The sequence below is a fragment of the Perna viridis genome, chromosome 10, assembly GCF_037379345.1.
Source record: "Perna viridis isolate PV_CMFRI_1.1 ecotype Kerala chromosome 10, ASM3737934v1, whole genome shotgun sequence".
In the NCBI taxonomy this organism is placed as follows: Eukaryota; Metazoa; Mollusca; class Bivalvia; order Mytilida; family Mytilidae; genus Perna; species Perna viridis.
This window is the reverse complement of record NC_142454.1, coordinates 2,280,699-2,302,018: the sequence shown is the minus strand read 5'-3', so window position 1 is coordinate 2,302,018 and position 21,320 is coordinate 2,280,699. Positions and strand designations below refer to the sequence as shown.

Sequence of the window (21,320 nt, the reverse complement as noted above, 5' to 3'; positions counted from 1 at the left end):
TAGTACTGTTTGCTTTACCTCTACTGGGTCAGAGATCATTTCAGAAGTTAGTACTGTTTGCTTTATCTCTACTGGGTCTGAGATCATTTCTGAATACTCCCTACAACTTTGTTCTTTCTTAAATCAAAATCCCTACAATTTATTGCAGAAATAATAACTTCCCTACTCTTAGTATTACCTAAAGTACTTGAAAGAGTAATCAAGGGAATCAAGGTTATAGCGGTAATCAAAAGAATATAATCCAGGGACAAAGACCAGACATGGAAAACAGACATACACAACAAAGAACATAAAGTAAATAAATCAGTACACCTTGTTTTGTAAGGGTGACATTTGGCTCAACTATCATATCGTCGCTCATAACATTTTTAGGAATTTTAATTTGAACCAATGACTCTGTATTTGCAGGTAACACTAGCCTATCCTTTAGTCTGATCAGTGCACAGTGTGAATTTTTAAGTTTATTCAACTTTATTGTGCTCATATCTGGCATAACTAGTAAAGCTTTATAAACATTTACTAATGCTTGGTTTGCCTCCAGAAAATCTATCCCTAAAATTACTACAAAATCTTGTTTAAATGGGATATCATGAATAACAAAATCTTTGCCACGAACTCAAAGGTCTAAACAACCTGCACTAACTAAAGAAGTTGAACAGTTTTGAACATTTCTCCATGTTGCCATTTCATCAAGTTTTGATTTTGAAATACAACTAACAATAGAACCAGTATCTATTAAAAGATTGAATTTCTGATGTCCCATTTTAGCAGGAGCAAAAAGCCCGTTTTTTTTTATAGGATTTATGTCAACAGTGGGCCTATCATTTAAAGAGCCTGTGTCTCTGGCCCTGAACGCAGGCTGTTGTTATTAAAATTATGACCAGCATCTGAGTTTTCATGTCTCCTATTTGACTATTTGTATTCTGTTTACAAAATCTAGACATATGACCATTTTTTTGCACTTAAAACAGATTGGTGTTGTACATCCCTCTATATGATGACCATATCTTTTGTATTTTGTATAAAAAGGAGGAATAGCGTCATACTCAATTGCTACAGCGATAGCACGTTCTAACGTTTTTTGGATGTGAAAATTGCACCCTTTTCTGAACTTCAAAATCATTCAATCCATTAATGAATTGATCTATGGCTGAGTCTTCAGTTTTATCTACATCAGGATACGCTAATTTAACTAAACGCCTCAATGCGTAACCGTAATCAGCTAATGATACGTTCTGCCTCCTGTTGTTGTTGTTACGTATATTTCTCCACTTTCTGGAGAACTGCAGATCCGGTGCTTATATCCAACGGATCTGCATAAATCCCTATCTATAGTTTGGGTTCGGTAAAATTTATAATATAACTACAATATACTAGACGGTAACTCTAGTCCCTGGTGAGACTCAGCCAACCATCCAAGCTATATACCCTGTTTCCCCAGTCGAGGAAAATCATTTTTTTAGCATTGATCCATGCCAGACTTTGTCGAAGGCCTTGGCCGCATCTAGGAATCAAAAAAATACGGGAGATCGATTATCTCTTGCCTCTGCTCTGAGCTCTGTTACTATTAATGCCGCCCTAGATGGTGATACACCATTTGTGAAACCACGTTGGAGTTTAGATTGTTCAAAGACAATCTTAGCTGTTAATAAATTGAGATGTAGTTTCTCCACCAGTATACCAGCAATACTATCTACTGTGATCTTGCGATAACTATTAGGATCATGTAACGGTTTCCCCTTATTCTTGAATACAGGTGTCACAGTTCCAGTTCGAAACTGATCTGGTACCAGACCTTTGTCAAAGATTTGATTTATCAGTTTTGTTAAGAACGCCAGTAATTTATATCCGCCATACTTAAAATGTTCTGTCATTACTCCTAGACTATCTGGGGACTTGCGATTTTTCATTGAGGAGATTATATCTTGCACCTCAGATTCCAGAAATATTGGTGTGATATCTTTATTATTTTTACATATATCTTCCAGTAGTAGACGATCAAGTTCGACTCGGGGGTTGTATGAATCATCGGAGCAATCGGAGCTATTTGGCGTAGCTAGATCTTTGAAATATTCTGCCCACCCCTCACAAATCTCATCATTAGTTGTAAGATTTTGGTCATTTACAGTGAGGTAGGTAGTTCCCCTATTTCCATCTTTTCTCTGCTCGCCTATGAGTTTGTACAAGATAGTTTGATCTCCCTCATGAGCTGCCATAATATTTTCATATGTTGATCTCCTTTTACTTGCCTCGTACTGACGTTGTAATTTACGGAGGTTCTTTTTGGCTTCTTTCATGAGTTTAAAGTGTTCATTATATGGGTCCACTGGTCTACCATTCTCCTTCCATATCCAGAAGTATAACTTATTCTCTTGACATGCCTGTTTGATGACAGGTGACCAAGAGCGTTTTTGTTTCCGTCGCTTTATGGCTTTTATATTTGGTTTTGATTTATTTGAAGCTATTGTTAGTATATATATCACACAACTGTAAGATGAGAGAGTTTACAGACTCTTCAGGATTGTTCGTGAGTTGAATTCGCACTGATAAGCGGTAATTCGTTCCTTTGGCGGGAACCGTCGGCTTAACATATCGGTCAATAACAAATAGTTGCCTAGAACCTCTGGCTCCGCATCCCCTAGTAACTTCTGTGCGGTTCCACGTAAACTCATACATAACATTTGTGCACATTCTCGTGGATTCCAACCTGTCCAATCCGTAACTTGTTCAAAGTGAACAATGTAATCTTGCTAATCTATAGTTTTCCCGTCAAATGTATCAGGTTCACATTCACGTTTAGCTAACGGTGGTTTCCTGTAATTGAAGCTTACTTGTTTTAGTGTACCTACTGCAGTTGAGACTTTCGCCGCGTTTGATATATGACTTTTGGATGAACTAATTATGGATTTGTGTTGTACCGGTGATCGCATAGAGGAAGCTAATATACGATTGCTAAACTGTGATTCATGCGGTGTAACTTGGGGTGTGGCACTACTGTTGGTATAATCATCAACTGTCACTCGCATCCCCAGACGGTGTGCTATGGCTTGTGTAATACAAGACTGTGGAGTATCCTGGTAATTCCGATTCTGAATCATCCTCGTTTTCATCGTCTTTATGAAATGCATTTGACCTTACCTCAAACATACGGCTCGGTTCAACTTGATCAAATTCTTCTTCAAAGTTTGAAATTCTAGTTTGCGTGCCTAACGGGCTAAATAAAGATAGATCTGACTGATAATTTTCATCCTTAACTGTTGGTATATTATCTATTTGGACTTGTAACTGACTCATTGCCTGCTGAAAAGTTCTTTTAAAGTTTTCTAGGTCCTGTCCTTGGGCCATTTTACTATCCGTATTAATTTAATTTAATATTCAATGTTAAACTTGTAAACTAAAAAAAATAAACAAGAGGTGGCAGATTTTTCACAACAGGTTCCCACACTGGCCACCAAATTGTAACCGGAGCTAGTGAATTTTAGATGTTACAATGTAGTTGTTCAGTCTTATTTTCAATCAATAGCATTTTTATTCCGGTTCGAACACAGGGACCTGAGTTTCTGTCTCCTCCTGGTTTACGAAGTAAAAGGCAAGAAAGTTTTACATATTTAATAGGTAAAAAATGTCTAAATATTAACAACAGTGTATTTGTTATATAGTAAGTGACAATTATTTAATAAGTTACAAAGTTTAACATAGTTTAATGGATCAATCTATGCGAATAACTCACTAATAAAACCCTGCTCATAAAATCTACATTTAAAAAAAAACCTACATTCCTAATTAAAGTTAAGTCAAATTACCGAAACAAGACCAGACGTGGAAGATCCTACTAATTTAGAAAAATGCCAAATATTGGAAAGGTACGCAAGAGCCAAAAATACACAATCGATGATCGGTACTGGCTACAACTGCAAGGTAGCACAACGTCCTGCTAAAGGAATCTACCTTAGTCTTGTACAGACACTACTGGCTCTTGTGAGGAAAAAGCCCTTAAGTGAGAATCTCACGAGCTTATATACTACTGAAAAAAGGTTAAACAAAGTTCACTTCCATAAAAGGAATATCCAAATAACTTGTTTAATACATTTATGAAAAGTATTCAAATAAAAATTTAAATAAAATTGCTCTACCCTAAAATGAGAATAGTACTCATGCATTAACCATGAACGCACCCAATACTAAAAACCCGAGGGTAAATCTTCATTCTGAACTTAATTAGTTCGCGGACAACCATAAAGGGCCTAACGAAGTAAAAGTTTTGTTTGTTTGTTTGTTGAGGTTTAACGTCCGAGCAGCAATATTTCAGCTATATTCAGACGATGAACATGAAATTAATGATAAAATGAACATGAAATGATGATGAAATGAAAAGGGGATGGGACACAAGGACAATGGGGTCGACAAATTTTGATTGCCACTGGAAATAGGGAGAGGTGGGTAGGGTTGGGCACTTTAGCCTCCTGTGGCGGAGCCCTATGGTTCCTACTCCGGGAGAATACCACAGTAGGGTTCTTTAACATGCGAGGAACGTGGCATCTTTCCCAACACGGTGCACCACTATGGTTTGCGGTCAGGTTTTACGACAAGCTTAGCGCTGTTGCAGACCTATTCTTTTAACACCCGGACCTGCACGGGGCACAAAGTAAAAGAGACAAAAGACCAAATTAAACCCAAATATCACTCAAATATAAGGTATAATGATCTTGGAAACCTCTTTTGAAGTTATTTATTAAAAATGAATGCAAATTAAAGACGGTATCCGCCACATAATGACAATACCATCAAAACCACCAGTTTTCCTTTTCACACAAAAATCGTAAGTGTAAAATTAGTCGTAAGTTATGACGTCAGAGTAAATCAAAATATTGTGACGTCATAACTTACGACTAATTTTACACTTACGATTATTTGTGAAAAGGACCACAGCATCAAATAATCACTCACAACAGTTCCAGGGACTGGATTCGGAGTAGTAACGTCAAGTAGGCAAGATTCGATGTAGTGTAATGCACAAACATGACTTACGTATGGGTGCAGTAAGTGGTCGAATACATCTATTTGTGAAAAAAAGGTTCAGAGAATAGAAAATATTTTGAAAATCGTATCCTTCACCAATAAATCTATCAAAGGCAGCTGATAAACCCATCGAATTTTATTTGAAATTAAGACTACAATGTATATTTCATTCCTGTAAATAATTAGGTGAGGAATTACGAACCTGCAAATGCTACATATATTTCTGTATCAAAGTTTGTAACAGTGAAAAAAAACTTAGTAATTGTTTTGAGAAGTTAGTGATGTCGATGCCCAAGGTGCAATACCTTTGCTGTGATTTATTGCGTTCTTTAAAAAATACAAAAACAAGCGAAAAGTCGTTGACCTATTGTGAAATGTATAAATACCATACGGGGTGCTTCAGGAATATCACCATCTAGAAAATGGAAATTGACAAGAAAAAAAATCAAAAACCGTCTCTTTTATCATAAATGTTGCCATTTTCTAGTGTAATATCTAAGCAAAGAAAAGGTATACTAAACAAAAAATATCTCAAAGTAATTTAAAATCAATTAAAGTACTAGTTTATCAATTTCTACCAATTGTTTGAATTTTTACTCCTCAAATAATCATAAAATTGCAAAATGAAGAACAAGATTAAAGGGAAGAAACCAGATTGACTTCAAACGTATGTTTTTTTTTAATCTCTTACAGTTTGATTAAATTCACCATTCTACGGTGGTACACTTAAGACGCACAATGATTTAAATTTCCCGTAAAAAAGTTGGCGCTCGACTTAATTTTCAGAAGAAAAATAAAACGCCTTTGTTTCTTCATTTTTGATTTTGTTTAACAAGTCGAGCGCTCGGCTTATTTACGGGAAATTAAAATATTGTGTGTCCTAAATGTACCACCGTAGAATGGTGAATTTTATCAAACTGTAAGAGATTTACAAAAATTACTTCGAGATATATTTTTTTGTGGGGGTGGATAAACTATAGTCCAGAAATTAAAGTGGTCCGTAAAAAACATATCAGATTTTTATTTATTTATTTATTTATTTCATTTTGTATTTGAAAATCATAATAGTTGTAACCAGACTGCTCTTTCTTGTGGTAAATGATTTTTTTACCTCTATAACATTTTTTTTCTATCTTTCCCTTCTTTTTGGTGTTTTATTCTCACGAAAGAAGAAATACTGTAATTGCCAAGCATATGACTGTAAACTAAAACATATTATACATGTGTACATTTCCACAATGTTGCAGAATATATACCTATTGTCACGAACCCCACTGTCGCTATACAAAACGGTCTAAGAATAGTCGTCGCCCTTAATTGGTCCTCGTCACGTGACTTTTGTTGTTGAACATGTCTGTCTAATTCGGGCACCTGTTTCGTTGTAATCGGGATGAAATTCCAAACATGACAAGTTCGAGTGTTGTCGAACACATAGAGGATACATTCCTGACATGTTCTATATGTCTACAATGCTACAACCAGCCTAAGGCCTTGCCGTGTTTACATACATTCTGTAGAGGTTGCATCGAGGACTACGCAGAGAAATATGCTGGAACCAGTAACCAGGGAAGCACTCAGTTTCCATGCCCGATTTGTCGACTTGTGAGTAAATTTTATCGCGGTTCACGTATAAAAAATAATTAATTAGTACTTATTTTGCAAATGTATGCTTCCTGAATGTATAAATGTCTTAAATAGAACTAAGCAAAAATATATTCTACACAAAGGGACGCAACTCGGAAAGTTCAGTGCCCTATAAATTGGGGTTTGTTAGGGAAGTTGAATAAAATGCAGTTCAACAATTAATTAGTGTTGCCCGATTCTGGTATTTTTGTAACACTATAAAATGTTCATGGAATCTGCATGGTTTATCAGGTTGAAGACCGATTTCAGAATCAGAAAAAATATTCTGTATGTGGAATTACATGTACATGTACATGTATATTATGTATATGTACTATATTCTTAGCAAGTGATTTCAGGGGCACATGTTCTGGAAGAGCAGGTACGACAGTAGCCATTTTAGATCATTTTTTTGTAAATACAACATTCTGTACCTAAGTAATACATGTACATGTATACATATGTGGTTGAATTACAGATCTTACTGGCTTACAGTGCATGTACACGTACACTGTAGATCAGATTATAAGAATATGGATCTTGAAGGGTTACAAAAAAAGCTGCAGCTGTTGTATAACTTTGTATTTGCTAAACAGATTTGATATGAAATGATGAGTGCTTGACTTTGAAAATTTCACAAATATTTCTCATTGCTAGATGTTTTCTCCTAGTGCTTGCATATTGATGATTAGCTGATCTTTATGCAGCTGTTTTTTTTTTGTTTTTTTTTTTTTGTGCATTTTAATACTAGTGTCCATTCATCCTTCTATCTGACTCTGTGGTTCTCACTTCACACAGTAAATCAAAATGCTGCCACTAATTTTTATATAACTGCATAAAATTTGCACACATGCGTTGCAGCTGGACCACTACCACCAAGCTCTACTCTAGGGCAGTTGATAGATTTGTCTCTTACTAACCACTGCAGACAGACATTTCGAAGTTCTCTGACATTATTCAAGTCATATTTCGTTTGAAAATTGGATAAAAATCTTTCACATTTTCCTGACTTTCCAAGATGCTTGCAATTTCTTAAAGGGCTGACTGCAGTGTCTAAAGTAAATTTGGAACATCAGACACTGTTTTGGAGCTTGCACTATCATCACCACTAAGATCATATGTTTGATTCTTAATCGTATGCTAAGAAAGTCCATTCAGGCCATCTACATGTTTTAAATCATCTTTCTTTACACCTATAACATTAACTATCATTCATTAACAAAAAAATGTGTAGGTCCTTTTACAGTGTATATTTACTGTGTAAAACCCTAAATCTCATTACATCACAGGGGCATCTGATGAGTAGATATATTGAAGGAATTACCAAGGCTTCAAATGTATAATTGTTAGATGGTCTATCTCATGGGATACATAAACAAGTAACTTGTGAAGATAATTATTGATTGAAGTCATCAAAGATATGCTGTACATGTATATTGTAATGATTCAGTTTATTGGTTAACTTATTTAATTCTGTAGGATGGATATTTGAATAGGGTTAACTTATCAAATTTTGCACAACATTAACAAAATTATAAAAAATGGGGTTCCAACACAGTTACCGCAGGATCTGCGACCAATTACCTGTACAAAATGTACCTTGATTAAAAAACTTACATGGTCTACATCTGTATATGTAGTAATCATTCAATTCACTCGTCCCCTTCTCGAACCCACAACTACTCTGAAACCACTGAATACTTCAAAGAAAATCATGAACAAACTGTATTAAACTATTTCCACGGCAATCTTGATGACAGAGAATTTCGCAGTCTTTAATATACTTAATGTTACTATGCATTGAGATTTTTAAATCACAAATATTGTTAGCGACTTCTTGCACTAGTAATTTCAGTACTTAATATTCGCATATGATTTGCATAAATATGTAGTTATACATGACATAATGCTGCAGATCCTCGTCATGTATACCGCCATAATGTCATAGTTCTAGCTTGTTACGAGATAAAAATGTACCTCTTAGGTATCATCTACATGTGTTCTGTGTGTGCTTCTTACTTGTACGAGAACGGGAAGTTTACATGAAATGATCAGTTAGCTTTTAACATTACCCAGTTTCCAATTCAGGCACTGAGGTTTGTTACAAGACTATATAGGTCATATACATTAGCATGCCCAAATATTTATGAATATTCATTGACAACTGCTAAATCTGGTTCTTTAACTGGTCCCCTTGTCAATATCCTAAAGGATCCAAAGATCGCTTACAGCATACCTTTTTAGCTCACCTGGCCGAAGGCCATGTGAGCTATTGCCATCACTTGGCATCCGTCGTCATCGTGGTTGTCCGTCATTGTTAACAATTTTTCAAGACTCTTCTCCTCTGACACCACTTGACCAATTGTAATCAAACTTAATTCAAATGTTCCTTGGGGTATTGTGCATAGAACTGATGTGAGGATTTTTGATCTGTAGAAAAACATGGTTGCCATTACTTAAAATAGAACATAGGGGTCAGACAGTAGTTTTTTGCAAATACATGTACATGTATCTCCTAAACCGTTAGGTTTAGCCAAATTCTGGCAGGATTAAAAATGTTCAGCATGATGAGATCTATCTGTGGTCAAAGTTAGGTGAAAATCTGTCAACCCATGTTGGAGTTATTGCCCTTTTTGGACATATTTGGCTGTTTTTCATGTTATTATTTTAAAAAATCTCCTCAGAATGCACATTTTTTGCTTGTATTAGAAAGGGAAGTTTACATTAAAAGATAAAATGATTGGTTAGCATTGAATTTATGTAACATTACCCAGTTTCCGATTCAAACACAGGCGTTCATTACAATTGATTATATAAATGTCATAAATATCATCAGATCACCGATATCTATATATAGACATTGCCAGTTGTTTAAGCTTGTTCCAGATGATAACGGTTACGAAAGAGTATGCAATAATATCAAGGGAACCAAGATTTTACCCGATTTTAGAGCATATCGCTTTTGTACCATTTTGGATGTTGAAAGTAAGCCAAAATCAGTGACAGTGAATATTTTAGGTTTAGCGACTCTTCAGTCTTTGCTTTATTTAGGGCTCTGTTTATAAATTAGACCACATTAGGGTCCTTGCAAAACTAAACACAGGCAGATTTCAACAAAAATTTAATACATGGGGTTTTAAGGTATACTGAATTCACAGAATTTAAAAGATTATCATACATTCCCACTAGACAAGGATTTATCTAGCATTCATTGGGGTTTGGTATTCAAACATATTCCAAATGGCCACTGCCCAATTTTATTTCCCAATTATACTAAAGAATTCCCAACTGTAAAAAAATCCCATTTATTGACAAAAATAAAAACTGAATGTTGTAAAAAAAAATAGGATTCATTTTTGTCCTCTAAGATGATTGTCACTCCATTGTAATAATGGGGGAATACAGATACAGGGGAGGAAAACAAATGTCTTGTGTTACCATACTGTTGGAAATACTCTGGCATTTTCATTCAAAAATGGCTGTTTGAGTGGTGTTGCTCTTACAAACAATAACAGGTACATTTTGTAAAAACTAAAATCAAAAATAAACGAGCACATAAACTTTGATAGAAGGATGATGTTGATTACCGGTAATCATTCTTCTTTTAAGGATGAGCCACAATAGTAAATATTATGTGAACATTTTTTTAATAATGACAGCAGAAAGATCTAAAAAATTAAAAGCTTTTCTTTTTAAGAAAATTGGCTCAAATTCAAAAGATAAGAAACTGACCATCATGGGCATGAAAAAAATCCAAACTGGCCAAAGCTAAGGCATATTACATTTTACTGTACATAGATAATGACATTGTCACTGAAAAAGCTGCTGTTGGCAAGGGTGATCAACCACCAGTTGAATATAATCCTTGTGTCAACAGCAGCTGTTGAAAGGAACTTAAGTTCAATGAACACAATGTATACACTATGAAGATTAATGGCCAAGTTACCCTAGAAACTCTCATGAGAAGATGCCTTGAGGGCGAAAAAGAGCTATCAAATTTAACATTCAAACACTTACTTGACAAATTCAGGGACGGAAAGCAGAGAAAAATGAAATTATAAATATAAAAGCAAATTAAAAAAGAATGTAGTTTTTATTTATTTTATCATGTACATATAAAATTCCAAAATGACAGGTAGACCGATAATAAAGTTCCCCAAATTATTCCAGGGTCCTTTTTCCCAAAATACCCATATAAAACCCTGCTAGAAAACCATATTTCTTGTCGGATTGCCATTCCCTACTGATCTTTTAATTACATTTGTATTTCTTTACATGAGCCACTCAGTGTGCTGAATCTACCCGTATATTGAAATTTTGGACATTTAGACCTAATTTCAAATTGGACTGCAAGGAGTTCCAAATGGTCTAACATTAACTTTGTTCTTTTCAGTGAAATATTTTACTAGATGAAACTCACTGTATATTTAGATTATGTTTTTGTCTCGTTATATTTTGGATATTGGACTTTAATAAATGTACATGTAGGTAAAGGTATAATTCTCCTATTTTCTAACTCTTAGACTATTTATCATTTTGTGTCGGAAACTTTTGCTGTGGTAAACAGCTAATCGCAATCCAAATTTGGAGTTGTGTTAAGTTTGTGCATCTTTACTTTTCCTGACTGTTTAGGGATTGACCAATGCGATTGTATTACAGGACATTTTCAGGGTTTGAAATTATCATTGACAATGGCCATTTAAATTTTTACTGAGATTATAAAGAACTGTACATATTGGCAACCAAAATATAAGCTGTGGGCTACCAAGCCAAAATATAAGGTTTAACCCCTGATTTTGCTGCTGTACTTAAGGATACTGTAATTTAATATGTGGAAGATTGTTTCTTGTACAAATAAGCCAATTATTATTTTTTCTCTTTTAAGGACATAAGCTTGCCAGAAGGAGGTGTATCAGCCTTTCCTTACAATCATCTTATTACCAGTTTAAAAGATGCAGTTCTGTCTTCCTCTAAACAACCAGGACAGTCTGGTTCTAAGAGCAATCAGCCAGACTTCCCTCTCACTGAACGACCCTCTTCAAAGAAAAGCACAGTAACATTTTCACAAAGATTTGGCCAGTTTGATAGTGGGCCTGAAGGGTTTGTAAATATTTCTGGTGTAGCTGTCTGTCCAAAAACTGGACGGATTATAATTGCAGATTGTAGTAAGAATACCATTACAATCTACATTCCAAATGGTGATACAAAAAATTTGTCTTTCAAATGTGATTGCTCTATACGTGATGTTGCAGTGACAAAAGGTGGGACAATATTGGTGACAGTTAGTAGGTCCGGTGATGCTATTCTAAGAGAATATACTGCTGATGGCCATCTTATTGCACAATATGGGGACATGTACAGAAGTGAAAATCCATTTGGTATCACAGTGAATAAACGAGATAGGATTATAGTAACCAGCTTACAAAGGAATAGAGTACACGTGTTCAATGAACATAAAAGACATGCTATTTCCTTCGGAACAGGTGGCGAAAACCTTGAACAATTCTTATTCCCATATTATGTGACAACTAATAGTAAAAATGATATTATAGTGTCTGACAGTGGCAATCATAGGATCAAAGTACACAAAACTGATGGAAGTCTTCGTTGTTGTTTTGGATCCCAAGGGTCCTCTCCAGGTACATTGTTTTATCCATTAGGAATCTGTGTAGATGATTATGACAATATTTTTGTTGCTGATGCTAATAATCACAGAGTACAGTTATTTTCTCCAAGAGGAGAATTTCTTGCCTGTCCTGTTCAAAACACATTCCAGTTAGGTATTGATGTCAAACCTGTTTGTGTAGCATACACAAAGAACCAGCTTATTGTGTCTCTCCGTGGACAACAATTTTCCGAGATCCAAATATACGACTGTGATACTGCAAAATTCAAAGCGAGACCGAAAAGATGTGGCTGCTGTTTCTTTAAAGTTGGACATACTGATGAGCCATATGAAGCATGGTCATGATAATGTGGGATCCAGTTGCATTGTGCCAAGTTATTATTGTTATCAAAGCTAACTGTGCTACATGTACTTGTATTTATGCTCAGTAATACATTTATATGACTGCTGAATACTACATGTATCTTTAACATACCTGTCGATCTCTTTGTTTTCTTCCTTTTAAAAAACCTTAGGTTGAGAATTTAGTTCTGTTTGTAGAAACAGTTCATAAAAGTCATTTTCAGATTTTTCATGTAGTTTAATATGACAGATCTGTTTTCAGTGTTCTCCCTTAGTAATGGCCGACAGTATAGAGGTAAAGCAGACAGGAAACTCACCTTCCAAAAACTTACTAAGTTTCTAAACTTGTAAAAGTATTATTTGTTAATGTAAAATTTGGTCTTCCTTAACATGCTGAAATATGATGCCTTGTATTTGCCTATTAACCCAAGTATATCCATAAGTGATTCAGACCTGGCAAAATCATTTTTCAACCTGTAGGACATTTGGTCCAGCAACAAAACAAAATCTGCTGGACTGAACAATTATCTGCCGGACCGAAAAGAAAAAAAAATTTATAAGTTGCCTAGATTCGGAAACCATCTTAAACCGGAAGTTCTGATTGAGGTGTGTCTAATAAAAAAATGCACCAGACATCTGGTCCAGAAATCACATAAATTTTTCCAGACCAGCAACTAAAATTACCGGTCATGTCCAACAGTCTAACGAATTTCGCCGTGACTGAAGTATATAGTCTACATAGGCCAATCCAAGAAGGGGAGGATCCCTTATCAATTTGCAGAATTTATGAAAATACTGTATTGTTGTGTGTAAATGCATGCATTAAAATATGGTCCCTTTAGTTCTTTGGATCAGCCACTATTCTATATTATTTTTTTTTTAAATCTACTACTCAAAATACTGTAGCTAAGTGTAGTACAGTAACAATTGCACTGTTCAAAGCCTTTTTATTATAGGGAGAACACTGCATATAAATGGCAATTTATTTATTATAGAACATACAAGCCTTTCTATAGACTATATGTATTGTGCAATTTGGTTGGCGTAACAAATGATTCAAAACCCTGTATAAATCCATACTTAATTATTGCGATCATTTAATGTGTTAGTCCTACGTCATTCCAAGGAATTTTTAAGAGGAAATCAATTATACATTCCAATTGGATCATGTTTGTAGGAAAAGTTTTTCAGATTGTTTTGTTCTGTCAGTCATAAAGTATGTTTTGAAGAAGACGTGCATTGATTAAATGACAACAAATATAAAATAGAGCTTATTGAAAAGTTTTATTGAACTGAATTTACGTGTACTCGTATTTCAAAATTAAATTTTTCTTCCCTTGCTATCATGGATACTTCAATAATATCATTAAATTTTCAGTCAATGGGCACCTTTGCAGTGGTCCTTTGTCAAATGGCAAGTGAAACTATTAATGACTCAGTTTAAATTTCTGACACTACATACATGTACATGTAGGTGTTTCTTTTTCATAAGTTGAAAATATCAAGATTTGTTTGTTAAAATGGCATTTTTAAGTTCATTCAGTGTAATTTTCACAACCTTGAATATACCATATACATGTACATGTACAAGCTCACAAAGAATAACATACTACAGATGTTGGAGATTTAGAATGTCAATGTTTTTATTTTCAGCTCAAAGTTTACTGTGATATAGGAAAAATTCAATCACTGAAGTTAACCTCTTTGAATAGAGGCAACAAAAATATTCTTAATACATTTACATTTTGTATATGCATAGGTTATGAAAGATATTTATTACCCCAGGCCAGTAACTTGATTGTCTATTTCAGACTTGTAAGCTACTCTGTTCCTTGGTATAGGGTATCCACAAAATTTGAAATGCAAGGTGAAAAGTTGCTTAGTCTTACCTCAGGCCAAGTAAACTAAAATGGTAGATTCTCACCCAACCTTCTGATCACCAGATTTTAACTAGCCTAATTTTAGTTATTTCAGGTTTACATTTGTAGATATGTTCTAAATCCATAGCCACAACAGAGAAAAAACATTGTTTTAGTCACAAAGAAATGAAAGATTTGTGCGTTACAGTATCTCAATACTGGAGCTGACGTGAAAAAATCCTGATTTTTTAAATTCCCGTCCAAATTTTGTAGGCGGGCGATTACGAGAATCCATTAATTAATTTTATTTGGCCTTTTGAACAGTGTTATGATTAATTTGGCTGACATCAAAGGTACATTATGTAGTAAAACTCCACAGAGAGATGGAGAAAATGTGTTAAGTACTTTTCTTTTAGAATTGTCTTTTTGAGTACAATATGAAAAGCAAAGCCTTACAGCAGTCAAGGGGAAAGTTTTATTGGGAAACTGGGAAATTGCAAATAGTTGGAAAATGCTTTTACATTTGTACATTTGTATGTACTACACCTTAAAATGATTTTGACAGTATCATTCAATTTTAAAGAACTGTTCATTGAGTATCATATGTTTGTGGTTTTGTAGTTCTGTTGAAACTCAAATTTGTAATGAAGTGGTTAAATTTTCATAGAAAGCTTTTGATGTCTTAATGAAATCCATGAGTTCGTGAATTTTTGACAAATTATGAAGAATTTAGCTACATATACATATTTAAGATGTACATTGTACACTACCTGTACAAGTACAGTACTTGTAAAAGTACCAAATGTACAAGTACATTGTATCATGTGTACATTGATTATCATGCAATGTTTTATTTATATTTGTAATGTAAGTCATTCATTCATAGCATGTTTTTTTTCACTCATCATGCATGGGAGATAGGAGAAGAAAAAATTGTTTCAATTAGAATGGGGCATTGAATGGGTTGCTTTGTGTTCAGCAATAATCAGGAAAATTTTCAAGAAATATATGTATTGTGGAATTTATTGCAAATTAGTATTGCATTGTGTGCAGTTCTTGTCTTTTAACATTCTGTATCATTTACATTTATTAATTCATCTCAAGACGAAAAAGATGTCATACATGTACATGTAAGAGTCTACTTTTTAGCTCACCTGGCCAAAGACCAAGTGAGCTATTGCCATCACTTGGTGTACGTCGTCATCGTCCATTAACAATTTTTCAAAAATCTTCTCTTCTGAAACTACAGAAAGGAATTATATGAAACTTTGCACAGATCTTCCTTAGGGTATCTTGCACAAAAGATATGTTTTGATTTTTGATCCATTAAAAAAACATGGCTGCCATTACTAAAAATAGAACATAGGGGTCAGACTGTAGATTTTTGCATATATCTCCAAAACCATTAGGTTATGCCAAAGTCTGACAGGATAGAAGTGTTCAACCTGATGAGATCTATCAGTGGTCAAATTTTCATTTTAAATTGTCTGGCCATGTAGGAGTTACTGCCCTTCTTGGACGTTTTTTTTTTGTTATTTTTAATGTTATTTCTTTCAAAAATCTTCTCTTTTGACCCTACTTGACAAATACTTGACAACTTGAATCAAACTTAGTATGAATGTTCCTTGTGGTATCTTGCACAAAAATTGTGTTTAGATTTTTGATCTGTCAAAAAAACATGACCACTGTTACTAAAAATAGAACAGGGGTAAGACTGTAGTTTTTCACATTTATCTCCAAAACCATTAGGTTTAGCCAAATTCTGACATAGGGTAAAAGTGTTCAACATGATGAGCTCTACCTGTGTTCAAATTCTCACTTTTATCTGTTAAGTTATTTAGGAGTTATTGCCCTTTTTCAACATTGTTTTTACTATTTTTAACATTACTTCTTTCAAAAATCTTCTCTGACACTATTTTACCAACTGGAACCAAACTTTGCATGAATGTCCTTGGGGTATCTTACACTAAAGTTATGTTTAGATTTTTGATCCATCAAAAACATGGCTGCCATTACTGAAAATAGAACATTGGGGTCAGACTGTAGTCGCATATATCCCTGAAACCGTTTGGTTTAGCCAAATTCTGACTCAGGGTAAAAGTGTTCAACATGATGAGATCTATCTGGGTTCAAATTTTCATTTTCATCTGTTAAGCCATGTATTGATCCTTATAAGTCCTACCAAAGTCTTCTTGGATCAAAATTATTAGTAAACTTCTTTTTAAATATTTTGCCATTGAAAGACAAAATTTAACCAGGTGAGCGATTCAGGCTCCTGGAAGCCTCTTGTTTAAATTAATAAATACAATGGAACATAAGGTATAATTTTTAAATTAGTGCAGTGATTCAGGCATGGATCTAAAAATCTGGACTGTGGAATTTCAGGCTATTATTTGCTCATTATGGCCCAAATTATCTACGTTTTTTGAAAAAAAGGGGGGTTCCAACCCCTGGAATGGCCAACCCCTGTTTCCACCACTTGTAGTCCATTCTAGTTGTGAATTGTGCTACGATATAACAGGTGTGATATATACTTCAGTACTTTTTCCAGTATATAACTCCATGAAATATTCTAGAGAAATTTATACAATTTTGATTCAAAGCCAAGAGGCATCATACTACTTTATTTATGGAACTAGGGGCTACTGTGATAGTACTATTGTTCTGGCTTTTTTGGGAAGGCCGAACCACAAAATTTGGTTCCCAACGAAAAGGAGATTTCCATTGAAGTGTGCATGTATACTGAAAACCCCAAGACCACAAATTAAAAAAATCCACAAACTTGTGTTTTTTTCCTTATCCACAAAATAAAGTAGTTTCACAGTATATGGGTCTAGAGTCAAATTAATTAGAATCTGGTAAGAATCCATGATATTGGTCTCATGAAAAAGACCAAAAATAAAATGGCAGAATTTTAATCTAAGGTCTCATAGCCATATGAATTAATTGATTGCACCCTAACAATGTAGTTAATATACATCCTCATATTCATAGAATGGGTCAATTTCAATTTGATTTAATTAGAATTCTCTCCATACATGTTTGTGTGGGAATCAGGCAGGAGATGAATCATGTAAAATGTTGTCACATGTTGAACTTTTCATTGTTGAAATGCCTGATTTTTACACTGATCTGTATTTAGTTGTTGATGAAGGTATGAATTTGTTTACTTTATGTGATATAGTTCTGCTTACCAAAATAATTCACATCAGTTTTAAGATGCTGTGATTGTAACTTTTCATTTATAAAGTTATTTTATTCAGTTAAAATGAAAAGGAGGTAGAGTTGTCTTTCTTGGTATATAAAAGCTTGCTAATATATTTGAATAAGCAATGCTGTGATATGTAAAAAAAACTATTTTAGTTGAACATATTAATTTGATTTGACCAATTTTATAAGATATTTTATATTGGATTATTTGATTAAATACTTTTGCTAATCTCTTGGCCCCTTATTGAAAGTGTCAGTTAGTATTATAATTGCTTTTATATTGTATTAGTATATTGTCTTAAATATTGTGTTCATATCATTTCTGAACAAGATTTGTTTAAAACTTCCATTGTATAGTTTGTGGATGTTGATTTGCGTATTCTCTCTTGGTATTTTTAATATTATGTTATTACCAATCATGTATTAGTCTGTATGATAAATCTGTCTGTTTGTCTGTTTAAAATTCTGAAATTCTTAAGAATTCAATAATATTTTCAAGTACTGGAGCTAAATTTACTGTTTCTCGCAATTATCAGTTTTATGTGTTACTACAGATATTCATGTTTGTAATGATACAAAAAATTCTTATATTACTCTTGAAGGGCCTATTGGAGGCATTTAAATTTTTGTACATGTATGTCTTTTACCATAATGTGCAATGTATCTTTCTCTATTTATATACATGAATACTCTGTATTATGCTGACACAAATTTTAACACATGCTATTTTAGCCCTGTCATAATAATTGACCTCAAACTATAATTGCAACAGAAAATATTTTGAATTTGATATGCTGGATTTTATCCTATATTACCTCCCTAAATATTCAGAGAGAGAGAAATCCACAAGTATTTAATGGTGGGGAAACTTTGCAAGAAGACTATATTTCCTAATTTTTCTATGGAACAAGGGAGGTAACTCATGTTAAAATTTTATTCCTCTGTATTTTGAGAAAAATACTTAAAATAACATACCTGACTTAATTTAGTGCAACAATATGTTACTTCTCATGGTACAAGTAAAATTATTTTTTTTTTGTTAAGAATTTTATTTCATTCAAGCAAATATATTAAAAATAAAAAAAATGTATCTTCTATTTCAATATTTTGGGGTTAGGGTCAATGTTTTATTAGATTGACTTTAACTACAAAATGTATTTTGTACAATTAGTTGATAGGAAGCTTATTTCATACTTAACAAACATATATCCAGTGTGCTATATCTGCTTCCATGTGGCTTATGTGTTATACTGGTAATGTTCTGCATATTCCCTCTTTGTTTTTAGGGAGACTCAGAGTTTCAGTAATTCAGAATGCACAATGACACCTTCAAATTTAAAACATGATTAAACAGGGTTTCAATTAAAATGGGGCATTGAATTGATTCCCCTGTGTTCAAGATAATCAGGAAAAAATATAAAGAAATTTTGTTAAATTCATTGCAAATAAGTTTTGCATCATGGTTGTTTTCATTTACATGTATAAATTTAACTCAAGATAAAAAAAATTTACTACATACACATGTATCTAACTTTTGTTTATCAAAATATACTGGTACATGTAGTGTATTTTTAGATGAGTGTAGAGATACAGGCAGGGATCGAAAGCTATTGAATATGGGGTTACAGGCTATTGATTGCTCAATTCGGCCCAAAAATTACAAATGTAACTAAGTATTAAAAAAAACAGGGGTTCCAACCCCTGGAATGGCCAATCCCTGATACGATTTGTTATACCAAATTATTCTGGTGACTCTAGCACACATATATTCCCACAACAATGCTCAGTATGTCAGACCTTTGGCTTGTTATGGTACATGTACATTAAGTTTTAGGTATGCATGGATATTTTACATGTAGGTGTCTTTGAAATTCAGTTTTTGTTTGAATGGATGTCAGCCTTGTGCTGGACCACCTCACCTCACATATGCTCCACATCTTGAGTGGGACATACATGTAAGTTCTTTCCTTTTCACTCTGTCCTATGCCATGTGTTCTGTTCCTTCTGAGTTGTATCCTGTCCCTCTCTAGAAGAGACCCCTACGTGTATGTTTTTTTGCTTTTGTTGCTTTATCATTCATCACATTGAGGAGTCTTAGATTTAATGTATTATTATTTCTATTTTTCTCTTTTTTGCAAAATATTAATCAGATGTAAACTTAATTGTTTTCTGTATTGTGCATTATTTGACCAAGTATATTTAAAAAAAATGGCAATGTCAGCCTCTCATTTTTCTCTTTTAATCTGTGATAAGTGTTTTGATATCAAATGGGCAAGTTCTCTTCAAATAGAATAGGAATACAAATAATCCTTAATTTGTTAGTACATTTGTAGGTATATATATGCTAAAGTAGTTCAATCAAGATGTTTATTATTAGTTTTTATTTACTTTTGTTGGAGGTGTAATTTATTTTGTTTAAATTTATTTTCATTTTTTTTAAAGGAGAAATTTAAAGCTGCCGTCCTTCATTTTATGTGATTTAATGAGTTTTTTTTATTAATAGAATTATGGTATTTTTGTGAACAAGAGTTATCTTTCTTTATCTGTGTTCTCAATTTCCTGTAAAAGTGTGAAATGGACAATGTTAGCACTGTTCATTATACAATATTTGTTGATTTGCTAAATCTCTAGTGTGATTAATATAATAAATGCTAAAAAACATAGACATTATTGTCTTTCTATACTATCCCTTGAAAATATACAATACCAGGTTTTATTTGTTTGCTGGCAGTCCTTGTTTTAATGTACATTTATTTCTTGAACAGTTTCTAATAGATTAACCTATTTTTTAGCTCACCTGGCCAAAGGAGTCCGTCGTCGTTAACAATTTTTTTCAAAACTCCTCTCCTCTGACACTACTTGACCAATTGGAACCAAACTTAGTATGAATGTTCCTTGGGGTATCCTGCATAGAACTGATATGGGTTTGACCTGTCGAAAAACATGGCCACCGTCGCTAAAATAGAACATAGGGGTCAGACAGTTGTTTTTCACATATATCTCCAAAACTGTTAGGTTTAGCCAAATTCTGACGTGGGTCAAAGTGTTCAGCATGATGAGATCTATCGGTGGTCAAATTTTCATTTTAATCTGTGAAGCCATGTAAGAGTTATTGCCCCTTTTGACATTTGTTTGCTATTTTTTGTGTAATTCTTTCAACAATCTTCTCCTCTGACACTACTTGACCAGTTGGAACTAAATTTGGTTTCCATTTTCCTTTGGGTATCCTACATAGAACTGATGTGGGGATTTTTGATCCGTTCGAAAACATGGCCAGCATTACTAAAAATAGAACAAAGGGGTCAGACAGTAGTTTTTTGCATATATCTCCAAAACCGTTAGGTTTAGCAAAATTATTTCAATTGCTGAAATTACCCTTATTATATGGCCTTCAAAAGTCTTCAGGGATCAAAGTTGTCAGGCGACTCCTTGTAAGAGTTATTGCCCTTGACAGATGAAAAATGACGTGTTATTTTACAGTTTTCAGCCAATATCTTGAACACTATAATAGAAACTCTCAATCGCTGAAATGATCCTTATGATAGATCTATACCAAAGTCTTCTTGAGTCAAAATTGGTGGACAGCTTGTTAAATTTATTGCCCTTGAAAGACAAACTTCAACCAGATGAGCGATTCAGGC

General features: G+C 33.8%; 1 protein-coding gene across 1 annotated transcript; it reads left to right on the top strand.

The window, feature by feature from the left end:
- The first annotated feature begins 6,342 nt into the window (after positions 1-6,342).
- On the top strand, positions 6,343-14,656 carry LOC148604140 (E3 ubiquitin-protein ligase NHLRC1-like). Its single transcript, XM_088548507.1, has 2 exons — positions 6,343-6,621; positions 11,528-14,656. Exons 1-2 carry the CDS (start codon positions 6,424-6,426, stop codon positions 12,611-12,613), a joined length of 1,284 nt encoding a protein of 427 aa, XP_088404633.1. The 5' UTR covers positions 6,343-6,423; the 3' UTR covers positions 12,614-14,656.
- The last annotated feature ends 6,664 nt before the right edge of the window (positions 14,657-21,320 follow it).

Bases quoted from the DNA above. Each gene is read 5' to 3' on its own strand.
- LOC148604140 (XM_088548507.1), top strand. From the start codon at position 6,424: ATGACAAGTTCGAGTGTTGTCGAACACATAGAGGATACATTCCTGACA. The intron at 6,622-11,527 runs GTGAGTAAATTT...TTCTCTTTTAAG, and splicing joins CATGCCCGATTTGTCGACTT to GACATAAGCTTGCCAGAAGG.